This window comes from Bombyx mori, chromosome 11 (assembly GCF_030269925.1).
Source record: "Bombyx mori chromosome 11, ASM3026992v2".
Lineage (NCBI taxonomy): Eukaryota > Metazoa > Arthropoda > Insecta > Lepidoptera > Bombycidae > Bombyx > Bombyx mori.
In genome coordinates, this window is record NC_085117.1 from 14,647,691 (window position 1) to 14,662,484 (window position 14,794).

Genomic DNA, 14,794 nt, shown 5'->3' on the forward strand with positions numbered 1-14,794 from the left:
GTAAAAAACTATGTATATTTATAACTAAGAAAACTATATACCTAGTCAGGTTATAAATTCTGTCACATGTTTAATGTAAAATAATTGAAACAAGTTTATTCATTATGTAACCATTCATATACCAAAATGAACTTAACAAAACATAGATTCTTATGACAAAATGACCTCCGTGATTTTGAATACAGGCCTTCATCTGCGCGGCCAGTCGTCTATCGCAGCACGAACGAGGTCCATGTCAATATCGGCGGCTGCCTTAATCAAGGATGTCTTGAGTGACCCCAAATTGGGATGAGGCTTTGAGCACGCCTTTTCCTCCAAGTGTTGCCATATCTTGTAATCTAACGGATTCAAATCTGGACTGGAGGAGGGCCAGTCTTCGTGCCGAATGAAGTCGATTTCACGCGCCGCCAGCCAGTCTTGTGTGTTCTTCGCTCTATGAGCTGGCGCCGAATCTTGTTGGAATACCCAGTGCCTGTTGTTGAACATGGTATGAGAAACAGGTTCCACAAGGTTCGTCAGGACTGTATTTTGATACACAACTGCATTCGTTTTTACACCTTTCTAACAAAAATGTACCTCTGTTAAGCCCCAATAAGAAACTCCCAGCCATACCATGAGGGAGGATGGAAAATGACCTCGTTGGACACGCGGAATACGGTTGCTCGCTTCTTCACTACTGTGTGCGTACACCTTATCATTTTGTTTGTTGTAGCTCTCTTCTACGGTAAAAAATTTTTCATCCGAAAAAAGAATTTCCCGATATTTTTTTCCCGCGTACAGCTTCAACAAAGTGCGGCATCTCTTCAGTCTCAGGTCCATTAGACGAGCATTCAAACGATGTCCTGTTTTTCTTCGATATGCCCGAAGGCCTAAGTCTTCATTTAACTCCCTTTTCACCGTGGTTCTACTTAACCCCATCTGAAGGGCCAACAGTTTCTGCTTACGTTTGGGATTTCTTTGAATTCGCGCCTTCACAGCTTTTATTACTGCTGGAGTCCTAACAGACCGAGGGCGACCACTTCTTGACCTGTCATCTACACTAGAGTCTTCATTGTATCGTTTGATGGTACGATAAACGAATCTTTTGGTTATATTCAAATTTTTCAGTATGTTAAAAATTTGAATTGGCGCGTAACCGCAACGATGCAACGCAATAACTGCAACACGGTCTTCTTTAAGCGTCCACTCCATATGTAAAAATAAGTAAAATTCTAAAAAGTATACATTTTTATTTTCATGAACAATTCAAAATTCGAATTCAATAAACTTTTTTGTGGCCAGCATTCTAAAAGAAAAGTTTTTACTGTGTGACAATACTTATGACCTGACTAGTTACATACATATTTTTAAACATTATCAAAAGCTACCACAAATAATCAAAATCGGTTAATAAACGGAAAAAAACGAAAGCTTTTGTCATTATACCTTTTTAATGAATTACAAATACCTACCTGTTAACTGAAGATGGCTTTATAAGAAGCTAGGATAGTAAGTAAATAAAAAATGTATACTCTTCATATTATTTATTTCTAAGCACTGTTTATCATCACTAAATTACACGTTTACATATTACAGTTATTAAAACCAACTGAATAAATTAAACATGGCAAGGCCACCAGTGCCGAGGCAAGTCCGTCAGATCAGAAATAACATAATATTGAACAAAGTCTCTAATGCAACTCGATCACAAAAATATTAAAAAAAAGTGTATGATCAAAATTCTTCATCAATATGAAAAATAAAGATTACATAGAGTGAAAATTATACGTACGTATTATAATATGTATTGCGAAATAAATGTACTTACATATCTTTTTACCAACATTGCAACCCATTCGATTGGTGTATAAATTTTATTTATCACAGAACAATGATACCGTTTTTATAAAATAATATGAGAAAACATCAAAAAATGTAATATAAATTTCATGAAATACTTAAATCATTTACGACGTAATAATTTGATACTTTTGATAAACTGGGTAATCAAAATAGCGAACTTCCACGATATTAATGAATTATGGAATGAGATCATTTAATAGAACTACCGTTGTGGTCAGGTACGGAAGTTGGACGAGGTTTTTAATATTATATTTACGGTACAATTATAGTAAACATTTATTCAACAGTCTCTCAAAAGTATCAATTAAACAAATCTGTGTAGAGTTCATCAAGCAATATGAATAGTTCTAAAACATATTTTTATTAAATGCAATTTATTTTAATTTCCGAAACACCAACACAATCCGACGATACACAAACTCATACTAAACTAGCCGCCAGTATTATTTTATTTATATTATTCGAGACCAAATTTATAAGAAGAATTCAATTTTTTGACTAGAAAGCTTACACTCTAATACAGAGAGAGATTCTTTTGTTTTAAATAATACTTGACAAAGGACAGTTTTCCGCCGGTACATAAACTTAATACTAGGCGCTGTTTGTAAATCGATATAACACTAGCCTCGTTATATTTGGAAACTAACTTGAAAATAACAAACGTATAAATGAATCTCGTTTCAGACATATCTGTGGGCTGAAGCTAAAACGACCAAAGTACGTAAGCAATAAAAAAAAAAGAAAAAAAAATGTACGTATTTTTGTATAAAATGCGATTGTAGTGCCAATTTATTTCAAAACGTATTTTATAAATATAATAATGTGCTAAAAGGTTATTAGTCGATCTTTAAAAAAAGTTACTACATACCTATATATAAAAAAGGCCAATGTGTTCGCGATTTTTCATAACGTTTCATTATTGATGGCTCATTGTTCTAATGCTTATAAAAGTAATGATTATTAATATTGACATTTTGACCCTATTAGCACCAGACCACAGATACTATTATGTATAAAAAACAGTAAACGTCTCTAAATATTTACTTGTAACATAAACATATAATATAAAAGCCGTAGCAAGATAAGCTAACGAATAACCGAATGTGATGTGCGATGTGATTAACAAAATATAATGATAAAGCAAACTTACAAATAAGATATAGCATCTTTAGAATTAAAGTGACTTAACTAAAAAAATTAAGAGAATGATTTTATACTTTGAAATACTTATAAATATGTATTCCATCACTTATAAAAATATTTTAAGAAAATGATTTTATACTTTGAAATACTTATAAATATATATTCCATCAGCTTATAAAAATATTTTAAGAAAATGATTTTTTATACTTTGAACTACATATAAATATGTATTCCAACAGTTTATATAATTACGTTTTTAAAATTTTAAATGTAATTTAAATTTTAGTTAGAAAAGAAGAAAATACACTTTCTGTCTCTTTTAAATCAAGCGCATACCTTAAGCTTTAAGGGTAAAAGTATTAAAAACTAAATTGAAAAATTACTATTTTGACGATGACCAAAAAACAATATTTTTTTATTAAGCCACTTTCTATCCTAAAGGTGCGATATATCGGCCGAGAAACACTCACACGCCCCGACTACGAGCCATCGCTTACCGCCAATACAATTATACGTTTTATAATTTAGAATTACTGTACTAAGTTACAAAAATTTTTACTTTAATGTAGGCTTTGCCTTATTATTGCACTAACATACTTACGTAGTCCATTATTTCACGTTGGTGATATCTTGGAAGTAAATATTGATTATAACAATGATAATACACAACTCTTAGACCGATACACAGTAAGAGTGCTTCTTCTTACTCGCAATTTATAAATAAAATCTGTGAGGTTTTTATTTTAATTAAAATATAATAAATGTACTTGTAAAATAGGGTAAACTTTACATTGGTTAGATTTAATAAAAAAATTAATGACATTGAAGAATGCACTAGGAATAAAAACCAATTATTTTTTTAAGAGATTAAAATATTAGATCTCAATGATTTCGTTCAGATCAAATTTTATAAATAAATAGGAATAAATCATGAAGACATTGCCAAAAATTGTACGATTTACCCTACATTCAATGAAATGCTCATTCAATTATTTTGAATGTAAATCATGAAAATTAATTTAAGCGTAGTAAGTTTATCAGCAAAGAAGCACCTGTCGCATCGAATTCATTACTTCGAACTATTTACACCCACGCACATCGAGACACGACGACATAACTGACATACCGAAGCACAAACACATCTCAAGTGTTCACTCTCCGGAAACCGTTACGTTCCACCGATCCCCAATTCACAACGCCGACAGGCAACATTAGCTATGACAAACCCGAAATATAGCAGTCTTCAAGATACCTAAAAACCTCATATCTTTCACAGGACAAGACACGGCAATATAATAAAGATATATTCATTTCACTGTCGAATCATTGGACGACCAACTCTTATTACACTACGCGCCCTCAATGAAAACTCCTAAATGTTCCCGCATTCACATCCACGCCTCGTCCAATGACCGTACGACCGTAGCTTACGTATATAACGCAGTTGCACTACAATACATTCATGTCAAGACTTCGCTCAGACCTACAATTATTACACTTTATCACAGTGTAAATAATGCACTTACAATAGTAATCCGAAGAAACGTAACTACGAACAAATGTAAAAATATAGCTACATACTTGAAAAAAATAAACTTACTCGAAATAAACGTCGACAAAAACAATACAAGGTGTACGGGAACCTATTTACCTATACATTACATAAACCACAGACACCACCCACTGAGGTTCTCGTCGGATCTTCTCAGTGGGTCGCGATTCCGATCCGGTGGTAGATTCAGCGAAGCACTGCTCTTGCTAGAGCAGGCTTTCGGAAATAATCTCAGATAGAACCCCGTGAGTTCGCCAACCAATCCGGAGAATCTGGAATAGCCCCCTGAGGCTACCATTGATTAAGTAAGGAAAAAATATACATTACGTAGCAGAGAAAATTAATCATTTAATAACCGAGTATCGCTTTAGCTACAAGCCTTGCGAGGCCGCAATGTAAATCGTACAAAAGACGGGGTCAACGACCGCATTAACAGCGACACAATTATCTCAACAAATGACAGAAGCCAAAACGATGCTCGGATTAATAAATCAACCTCCCCGTTTATGTTGAGGTAGTGAAAAGGCACTTGTTCCCTTACACTATGTACCGAAAATAACTAACACGAAACCGTAACACATAATAATCATTTATAAACATATAAAGCAGGACATATTCGCAATATAAACGATGAATAAACGCGTTGAACAAAGTGATTAATTATAAATTCTAAAATTATGTGCCAGATTGAAATGATTTCGATTGCTACCCCCCCCCCCCCTAACGAATAGTGCATACGAAAAGTGAAAATACATCTAAAGAAAATATGTTTGCTGTGTTTTATTAGTCATTTTTTTACATTATGTTTTTTTTAACTGAAATTAGGTAAATGACGTAGTTGAATGCAGTATTTAAAAGTTAAATCATTATAGAACATTACTATTGGTTTCATTCACACTATAAACTTCTATAGAACTGTAAAAAAGTTTTAAATGACCAAAATTTAATATTACCATTTGCATGTTCCACTGACGGTAGTATGAAACCGATTCCTAAAGTAGTATGATACTGTGTTTTTTTTTTATTGAACCATCCTTACGTGTCATGTGATAATTTAAAAATAATTACATACGATATTGAAGAATGTGCGTATGCGTGACTTAAGAGACATAAGGTCATATTTATTGGAAAAAAACATTTTTATATAATATGTTTGTACATTTTTCCAAGACTCTTGACTTCATTTGTCGATCACCTAAATTAAAAAATTACGAAAATCATAATGTACTTGAAAATGGTCACAAATCTGTGATACATTAAAAATTTACACTTGAAATGTTCAGTTTAAAAATACCCAAGGATATCCGACCTTATGCCTCTAATGTCGTACTATTATGAGAGTATTTAACGTGTGCGTGAGTTGTGACGTCACCGTAGCATTCAACCGTCGGCGACGGTCGCGTCCGTACGCTAGTTGCCGCTAACTATCTTACGGCTCTCCAGTTCGTCCATATTGTTAGAGCTGATACAAATAGAAAATCGATTATTAAAACTTTTGTACTGGTGGTAAGGACCTCTTGTAAGACCGCACGGGTAGGTACTACCACCCCGCCTATTTCTGCCGTGAAGCAGTAATGCGTTTCAGTTTGAAGGGTGAGGCAGCCGTTGTAACTATACTGACACCTTAGAACTTATATCTCAAAGTGGGTGGCGCATTTACGTTGTAGATATCTATGGGCTCCAACAACCACTTAACACTAGGTGGGCTGTGTGCTCGTCCACCCATATAAACAATTTTTAAAAAAAACTGCGCCGATTTAATCACGTGTTTTTTATTGTCATTATATTATTTCCGACGTTTCGGAATACATACTTATTATATGTTATACTTATACTCACCGCAATTTGTCGTCATTCTTCCACGATGTAACTTGAATGTGTGGCGGCGGCAAATAACTACGCAGCGACTGCACCAACTGAATAGTGTCTAACAGTACTGTAAAAAAATATATTTAATTAAAAAAATATATATATATAAAATAAATAAATACAAATATGAAAATATATATATAAAAAAAAATTAATAAATTAATTTTTTAATGAAATTAAATATATTTCGATATTTTTGGTTTTCATTATTTCATTTTATTAAGAGCCTGTCCGAAACCCGCAATGTATATCAAAAATTGCAGAACACTCACATGTTCCAGGAGACCTTTAATGCCGATCCTCAACTAATTTATTATTATTTTAAATACATAAATCTTACTAAATTCAAAGAAATCTGCAATCGACTACAAACGGTGGACAAGATCACGTCCTATCTTTTGTTAAATGCTTAGAAGAACTCATCAACACTGCTACGCTCAAACTTTCCTTTCCAATTTTGGTCGTTTGATTATAATCCACTTTAATTGGAAGGCGCTTCAAACCGCAGCATATGTTAGCAGCTTTATATTAATACGTGAAGCAAAAACTTTGTACCGCTTTTTACGAAAACTGCGCGGATGAAGGAATATGAAATTTTTCACACATAGTTTATATAGAGAAGGAGTGCAGAATGCTATTTTTTTTTAAATTATGGATATAAAATACATTAAATCAATAAAAAAAAACATGATACACACTACTATGTATTTGACACACACACACTGATATATTATACTCTTTTGTTTGTTGTTAAAGTCTGTGGTCAAATTGGGAATATATTATTGTTGTTTGTCTTTAATATTATTTGTCTGTAGTGTAGCCTTGGCGAAATATGTGATTATAGTAGTATAATAAATAGTTTTTGACAATAGAACCATAATGATGTTCAAACTTATAATTTTTTTTAATTATAGTCGAATTTCGACTACTGGGGTACTAGCCGAGTAAATATTGAAGCAACCTGTACGTACTTTTCTGTAGCTGCTCACTCTGTTTCCCGTAGGGCTTGCACATGGCGGGTCTTACACAGGGCCGCATGCGCTGCAGGTTGCGTGCGAGCTCGGCGAAGGCGCGCACCACCCGCTCCTGGCCCCCCGCACCGGCCCCCGCCCCAGACCCCGCCCCCGCACCCACCGCCGCACCGACACTCGCGCCCGCTCCGCTGCCGCCAGACAGAGACTCTAACGTCTCTAAATTTGCTCTGAAATTCAACAAAGACTATGACGGCAAAACAAAATCGCTAAATATAAATTTCGGGGATTCCCCATGAAGTTATAATATAACGCAAGGTGAAATTGGTTAAAGTCGAGGAATCAAAATATCCGAAGTCGTCCCGGGGGAGTAAATAGTGATAGGATTTTAGACCTAAACACCTAAGGTTGGTTCGTTTATTAATTATGTATTTTCTTTCGATTTTTTTGTTATTATTATCCTGCTGGTTGTGATTTTAAAATTTAAATTAATGTTAGATGAATCAATTATTATATCAATTTCGTCAACGGTAAAAAATGTTTCATTCTTGTTATACTTAATAACTTTTTAATTTAGGCATATTGTGCTGTTTGTCCCACTACTACTTTAATACTGTGCTATAAAAAAATACTTCTAAAAAAATATTACATTGCATGTACCTCAAGAAATCAGTGAGTTTGTGTTCATCAGTATAATGATGCTTAGACTTGGAGTCGAGACCCGATTGCGAGGAGCTTGAAGAACGCTGCTGTGAATGAGTGTATTTGTCGATGGATGACTGATGGCCAAGGTTTCTATTCTGATGCTGGAGTAACATTTGCTGATGCTGTGATAACTTCTCCTGAGCACGACGATCACTTTTTTCAGCTGTTAGGTTGGCTACAAAAGGAATTCCTTATTTAAAGAAGTGAACACTTTATCAGTTTATCACATACTGAAATGCAAAAAAAAATTCCAATAGTTGTAAATAAGAAATAAATAGGTTCAAATGGTATCAAAATTTAAAATTTACAAAATATCTTTGATTTATTATAACATTTATGTCTAAGCAGCTAATTTATGATAATAGTTAATGAGCATCCAAACTACTTGCTACTACAATTCATTCTTATAATTTTTTATTGAGCCCCTACTATGCATGAATGCTTAATGTCATATATAAGCAGAATGTGAAACGTTAATTACACATGCAATTTTTTTTATGATTTTTTATTTATAGCATGGATCATGTATGTTATTGTTAATGACTTTAAAAATTAGCTCTGCCTCCGGTATTTGGACAGGAATTTATGTATAGACCTTATAGCACTGGTATTAATCTTACCTATTTCGCCGCTATATAATAATATATAATGCTATAATTATTATTAACACTAATTTCAGAACTAATTCAAACATTCTACTCAAAGTCTACATGAATCGAATACGATTTTTACAGAGCAACTCACTGAGAGCGGCGAGATGCGGCGCGAGCGGTAGTTGGTAGTCCTGCGCGAGTGCGCTTCCACGCAACAACCGCTCTACTGCCTGACTCTCTGATAAGTTAGATGATCCTGAATCTGGCAAAAAGATCTCTTTATCATATCCAAACCTTGAATACTAGTCTTAGTCTAGACGTGTATTGAAATTTTCAAGATAAGCTTGCACAGAGACAAGTTCCGAACAACAACATTTGGACTGTCGGTCTACCGAGCAATATCACCTGCTCGCTGGAACATCTTCCTTTCATCAGATACCTACATACGAATTTCTGTTATTTAATTTTCATGAATGTTACGAAAGCTGAACAGCACTCATTTATTTAATTCTCAATACTGCTTGAGGTACTAGCTTGATTAGATCTACAATAATTAAACCTACTTGTATGAGAAATTCCCAGTGTTTTACTAATTTATTCATTTGAATTAGATATTTATGAAAAAGTTATATTAACATGAATCCTTACATTGTGTTAGCATTAAATGAAGCACATTTTTTAAGAATTACTTACCAGGAATATAAGTGGGCTGCTGTGATAAATGTTGCTGTATAGACTTCTGCGTCATTTCTAATTGGTTCTTGTAATATCTACATGCTGGGTTAGGGCAGTTCTGCACAACTTCAACAATGAATTCCTTCTCCATACCAAATTGCTCTCTTCCTATAGTATATGACTCTACAACCTGAAATTGGAGTATGGATAAAACGTCAAAGATGCAGATTTTTGAGGAGATAAAAACCTAAGTCAAACTGCCAGATCTCAAGGTTCTTTTAGTTATTTTTTGGTGTACACAAAAGAATATCTTAATAAACATTTTTTTGTTTGTTATTCTTATGATCTAGAACATGACAATATAGTGTTGGATTTAGCACCTTAATCATTAGTGACCATGATATCTGTGAAATATTCAAAGAAATGAAAATGACATACAAAAGATTGGACCATTCAATTAATTTAAAATCTAACATCATCTTGCCCATTTCTGCCACAAAATAGTCACGCAATGTATGTGGGTTTAAAGGGTGGCACAGCAATTATACAAATAAGTGAGACTTTCACATCATTACTCAAGATGGATGGCAGCATTTATGTTCTAATCATTATGGGCTCCAATAAACACTTAACACCAAGTAATTTCTTTCTTTTTTTTTTATTTTCTGAAAGCATATTTGCTTATAGTTATGATTACAGATAACACAAACTAAAGAAATTTTAAAAATATACTATAGAGAGAATAACTAAATATTAGTGGCTACTCAAGAAGTCTAGGCTCACATTGCCTTTACTTCTGATATAATAATTTATTATTATTGCTACCCACCTATCTAGGGTCGACGAGCTCATGGCCCACCTGATTTTAAGTGGTTACCAGAGCCCACCCCCGCCTACCTTGAGACATAATTTCTAAGGTCCCATTTTAACATGGCTGACCCATCCTTCAAACCAAAATGCATAGTGAAACAAGCAGAGTGGTGGTACCTACCCGTGTGGCCAAACAGTTAGTACCAGTCAGTTACTAAGATGATAATAAAATAAACAGACGTGATTAAAGTAAAAGATATACTGTTAATTTTGAAAAATACTCACTGCTCTGACTGTTGCTTCAAGACCTAAATGCAACCCATGTGGACCGTTCATGTGCTTTAGCATTACAGCATTAGCAAAATGCTCATATGGGAGAATTATCTTTCCGTTCTCACGAAGAATCAGTCTACCCTGCGTGTCTAAGCCAACCCTTGATGCCATCATTCTTAAAACAAATAATTTTAGTTAAAAAAATCTAAATAAGCACAAATGTTTTTTATGAGTTTATATTTATTTTCTATTTCCTAACAAAATAATAAAAACTTCAATTAAATAGACATAAAAATAAATAATACTATCATCATATAAATACCCAGTATTGTTGACATTGGGAGGTGTGTTGCAAGGGTTGAAGTATTTTTTATTGCTTAAATGGGTGTACAGGTTCACAACCCCTTCTAATTTCAAGCAGTTACCAGAGCCTAAATCAACAAAATATAAGCTGCCACCCACCTTAAGACATGAGTTCCAAGTCCCAGTTATATAGTGCAACAACCACCCCATCCTTTAAACCAAAATGTATTACTGCTTAATGGCTGAAATAGTGATTGAGGTACCTACCCATGCAGATCATAAAACCTCCTGCCAACCAGTAATTGCTCAAATTAGAATTTACATCAGGTTTAAATTTTATTACACACTGTTTAGTCTTTCATTATTGGTTACATATTTTATTACAAAAATTGATACCTGTTTGTGAGTTTCAAACACTATCACAGTCAAATCGCTCAATCACTCAACTGGCTACTTATAGCTGGCCTTGATTGGCAAGGTCAGTAGCCAGTGAGACAGTTGGGCCAGTTACAATATATTAACTAAATAAAAAAATGTTTCAGTTATTTTATACACTTACTGTAAATAAGCTGCACTTGGTAACATGGATGACTCCTTAAGGTCACTGAAACATTGCAGTAATTCGATGCTAGGACTCCAACCTTTGTTCTGTAGGTAGAGTTGCAACAACATGTATAATTTTTCAGTAACATAGCCCTCAGCACCGTGCGTTGTCGCCGTTGTCGATGATGTACTTGGCGCCCCACTGGATCCACCCGAACTCTTCGCTAATACACTCTTCATCGTTTCCGCTAAATCCATCTTGTAGATGTCTAAGTATGTCCTCTTTTGGGAATCCTTAGAAGAAAATAAGCAAACAAATAACTTCGCATGGGGAGATCGATAGAATCAAGCATTGCTACGAAGCCATCACAAAAGATTTAAAACGATTTATTTATTTACCAGAATGATAATTGTAACTTTGCTCAAATTTACAATAATAATAGAAACCACAACTAATAACAGAACTTTGATTTATCCATTAAATTTCCCAATTCTAATAAGATTTTAGTTGTATAGCTTTAATTCTTTCCTTTCTTGACGCTGTCTGTAGTCGGGCTGTCACGGTAAGGCAGCTTGACAGTAAAGTGGCTGACAGATGAAAATCTGTCAGTTTCATATGGTTTCATCCAGTTACTTCGCGATACAAACTACACATAAACTACATAGTGCATTAAAGCTAGATTTCATACTTCAGTGATTAAAGTACAATTATACATTATAATTGATCTTCGTTTCATTTAGTCGTAGAGAACCAATTATATTTATTCAGTTTACATGTCAAAACAAGTGTTGCTTTTTTACACTTTGACAGAAAAACGAGCTTATGGCTCAACTGATTTTAAATGGTACCTACTTGGAATCCTTAGTTAACATAAAGCGTATAACGCCATCCCCTTGAAATCTATGTTACATAGGATCTAAGTTTTAATTAAATTGTATGACGGCTATCCTGGACCTTCTAGTCAGATCGAACGACTGCTTCACGGTAGAAATCGGCAAAGGTGCGGTACCTACCATGCCGGCTCGGCAGAGGCCCTATCGCCAGCAATTATGTTATTTTTGGGTTTCATGTTTATTACTCGAAAGTATTCCTATTTTGAATCCTGATTACACTAGTCTGAAAAAGGCAAGATAATCCAATCCAGATAGTGCTACTAACAATTTGATTCTGCGTACAGTTTGCAAGATCATTGAAAGCAATAAAAAAGTCAATAGAGAAAATGGTGATCTACATAGCTATTCACATAATTCATATAATTAAGCTTTATATTAGACTTAATGTATATTTCCGTGACCACGAAAACAGTAAAATATACGAAACGCTTAAGTTGTGTGATTTGTTTTATTTTGTCTATTTAGTGTTTCTTCCGGTTTAAATGTGTTATAATGGTGGTTTATTAACTGTTTAGTATCTGCGAAAGTGCACAAATGTGGGAAAATCAAACAAAACCGGTGAACGTAGCTTCTCGAAATCCTCCAAAAAGTCCACTGAAAAAATCTCAGTAAATGACCACCATTTTACTGAGATTACATTTCACACCGTATTGTCTCATCTCATTTCATTTCACTTCATATTATCATTTTTCTTAAAACTAAGAATAGTAAATTAAAATAAGAATTGACTAAAGGTCTTAGTTACCAGGTCATAAAATATCTTAAAAAAATTAGATATGCACATGCAGTTCGCACATGACGAAAAACTTAGAAAATAAAAATATTTGGAATTTCTATAGTAATTTTAACCATGGACGAGGTAGTTGTTGGTACTTATGAAGGGTTTTTATCTGGCTATTCAATCTTTTCAGTGGAAACAGTAAGTGATTACTAGTGTAAAATACATATCTGAAAAGTTGGATTTTTATTAATGAAATTTTTCATATTCTCTTTTACAGGAAAAAAAAATTAAACAAACATTTGCGACCCATTCACACACTGCATCAGTTAGATGCATCTCCATAGCGGGTAAATTTCTTGCATCAGGTGGGACAGATGATAAAGTAGTTATCTTAGACATGAAGACTCGAAAAGAACACACTGTTTTAATGAATCACGATGGCACTGTAAATGCAGTGGCCTTTACAAATAATGGTACTCATTTACTCAGCGGCAGTGATGATGGATCTATTATAGTTACAAGAACTGGCAACTGGCAAATAGAAAAAATATGGAAAAAAGCACATGGAGGTATTTATAAAAATCGGTATTTAAGTATTTTTAAACAATAGTACTGGCTCATCGTATCTAAAAACGATTTTATTAAATATAATATGGTTTGCTATAGTTTTTTTAATTTTATTATGGCTTGAAAACGTTGAAGTTGAATAAAAACGTTGAAGTTGAATAAAATTTTATTATAGCTTGAAAACGTTGAAGTTGAATAAAAACGTTGAATAAAAAAATATAATTGTAATATTCTTTGAGTTTTAAATTGACTAAATAATAATAAAATAATTATATGCCAATTTCTATATTCCAGGTCAGCCTGTTGTAGATATAACAATTCATCCATCTGATAAACTAGCTCTAACTATTGGTGGTGACAAAACATTAAGAACATGGAATTTAGTCAAAGGACGTCCAGCCTTTACAGTGAACTTGGCTAGTAAAGGTGTATTGCTGCCAACAGAAATAAAATTTTCACCAGACGGTACAAGATTCTCCTTAGTTTCACAACAAGCAGTTGATATCTGGACCTTAGAAAAGGCGGGCTTAGAAAAACGCATTTCATTTAAATCAAGACCTGCCACAGTACAGTGGATAGATGATAAAAGAATATTAGTAGGTTTAGACAATGGCAATATAGTAAGCTTGACTATATCCAATGCAGATAAAGCAGTAACTTATCAAGGTCATAAGCAAAGGGTTAAGTGCATATATTATGAAAACAGCATGATGTACTCTGCTTCAAGTTCTGGTGAAATAAAAGTTTGGTTTGTGAGTGATTCAAAGCTAAGTGAAATTTGCTCTGTCAATGCTGCCTGCAGAGTTACTTGCATGGCATTGAACAGACAAAACCATCTCATTAAAAAAGAAGAGGCATCTGATAATGAACAAGAAAATACAGAAGCTAATGAAGAGCAGCTCTCTGAAAACTCAAATGATGATGATGAAATCAGGCCGCCAGAACAAAAAAGAAAAAGAATGCCTGGAGCTTATGTAACAATTAGCTATGATGATAATGAAAATAATAAAGAATTAAACCCACAACCACCAAAAAAGGTCAAAAAACGCAAAAGAAATAAAAAACCTAAAAAAACAAACACATAATAAAGAAATATGATAAAAATGAATATTTTAGTTACTCAAGTTCCCATACATTTCAAGACAAGACTACAAGAGGTTTCATACGCATGTTAGTATTAAAAATTCTCATAGATGGCGCTGTATTAAAAATTTTCGACTCTTCCGTTGCATACCTGCGTAACGTTACATCTGTAAAAATTTTACCCTCATGCGTTTAAAGAAGTTTCACTTCAAAAAAAGGTCAATTGTTTTTTTTATGAGTACGAGGGGCT

At 33.7% G+C, this 14,794-nt stretch overlaps 2 protein-coding genes and 1 long non-coding RNA gene across 6 annotated transcripts; 2 read left to right on the top strand and 1 right to left on the bottom strand.

The window, feature by feature from the left end:
- Positions 1–1,508: 1,508 nt before the first annotated feature.
- LOC110386381 (uncharacterized) lies at positions 1,509–11,848 on the bottom strand. 4 transcript variants are annotated; one of them, XR_009974334.1, is made up of 10 exons: positions 11,679–11,848; positions 11,296–11,573; positions 10,446–10,608; positions 9,369–9,540; positions 8,827–8,937; positions 8,038–8,257; positions 7,378–7,607; positions 6,377–6,473; positions 4,356–5,999; positions 1,509–4,323 (listed from the first exon to the last, which is right to left on the bottom strand). XR_009974334.1 is itself a non-coding variant. In XM_038013957.2 (9 exons), the coding sequence occupies exons 2-9, from the start codon at positions 11,535–11,537 to the stop codon at positions 5,948–5,950; spliced, it is 1,287 nt and encodes a 428-aa protein (XP_037869885.1). In that variant the 5' UTR covers positions 11,538–11,573; positions 11,679–11,848; the 3' UTR covers positions 1,509–5,947. The 4 variants fall into 4 exon arrangements, 3 of the variants coding, with proteins under 3 accessions (XP_037869885.1, XP_021208076.1, XP_037869886.1); XM_038013957.2 differs by having other exon boundaries at positions 1,509–5,999; XM_021352401.3 differs by having other exon boundaries at positions 1,509–5,999; positions 11,296–11,600.
- LOC134199727 (uncharacterized) lies at positions 7,527–9,250 on the top strand. The gene is made up of 2 exons (XR_009974341.1): positions 7,527–7,784; positions 8,817–9,250. It is a non-coding gene; the product is annotated as an uncharacterized LOC134199727 (long non-coding RNA).
- Positions 11,849–12,813: 965 nt separating the features above from the next.
- Positions 12,814–14,565, top strand: LOC101746497 (p21-activated protein kinase-interacting protein 1-like). Its single transcript, XM_004932897.4, has 3 exons — positions 12,814–13,092; positions 13,172–13,463; positions 13,756–14,565. The coding sequence occupies exons 1-3, from the start codon at positions 13,024–13,026 to the stop codon at positions 14,544–14,546; spliced, it is 1,152 nt and encodes a 383-aa protein (XP_004932954.2). The 5' UTR covers positions 12,814–13,023; the 3' UTR covers positions 14,547–14,565.
- The last annotated feature ends 229 nt before the right edge of the window (positions 14,566–14,794 follow it).

Excerpts from the sequence above, each read along its gene's own strand:
- LOC110386381 (XM_038013957.2), bottom strand. The coding sequence starts at position 11,537 with ATGGATTTAGCGGAAACGATGAAGAGTGTATTAGCGAAGAGTTCGGGT. Across the intron at positions 8,258-8,826 it reads GCCGCATCTCGCCGCTCTCA|CCAACCTAACAGCTGAAAAA; the intron begins GTGAGTTGCTCT and ends TTCCTTTTGTAG. Across the intron at positions 6,000-6,376 it reads AAGAATGACGACAAATTGCG|CTCTAACAATATGGACGAAC; the intron begins GTGAGTATAAGT and ends TATTTGTATCAG.
- LOC101746497 (XM_004932897.4), top strand. The coding sequence starts at position 13,024 with ATGGACGAGGTAGTTGTTGGTACTTATGAAGGGTTTTTATCTGGCTAT. Across the intron at positions 13,093-13,171 it reads CAATCTTTTCAGTGGAAACA|GAAAAAAAAATTAAACAAAC; the intron begins GTAAGTGATTAC and ends TCTCTTTTACAG. Across the intron at positions 13,464-13,755 it reads ATGGAAAAAAGCACATGGAG|GTCAGCCTGTTGTAGATATA; the intron begins GTATTTATAAAA and ends TCTATATTCCAG.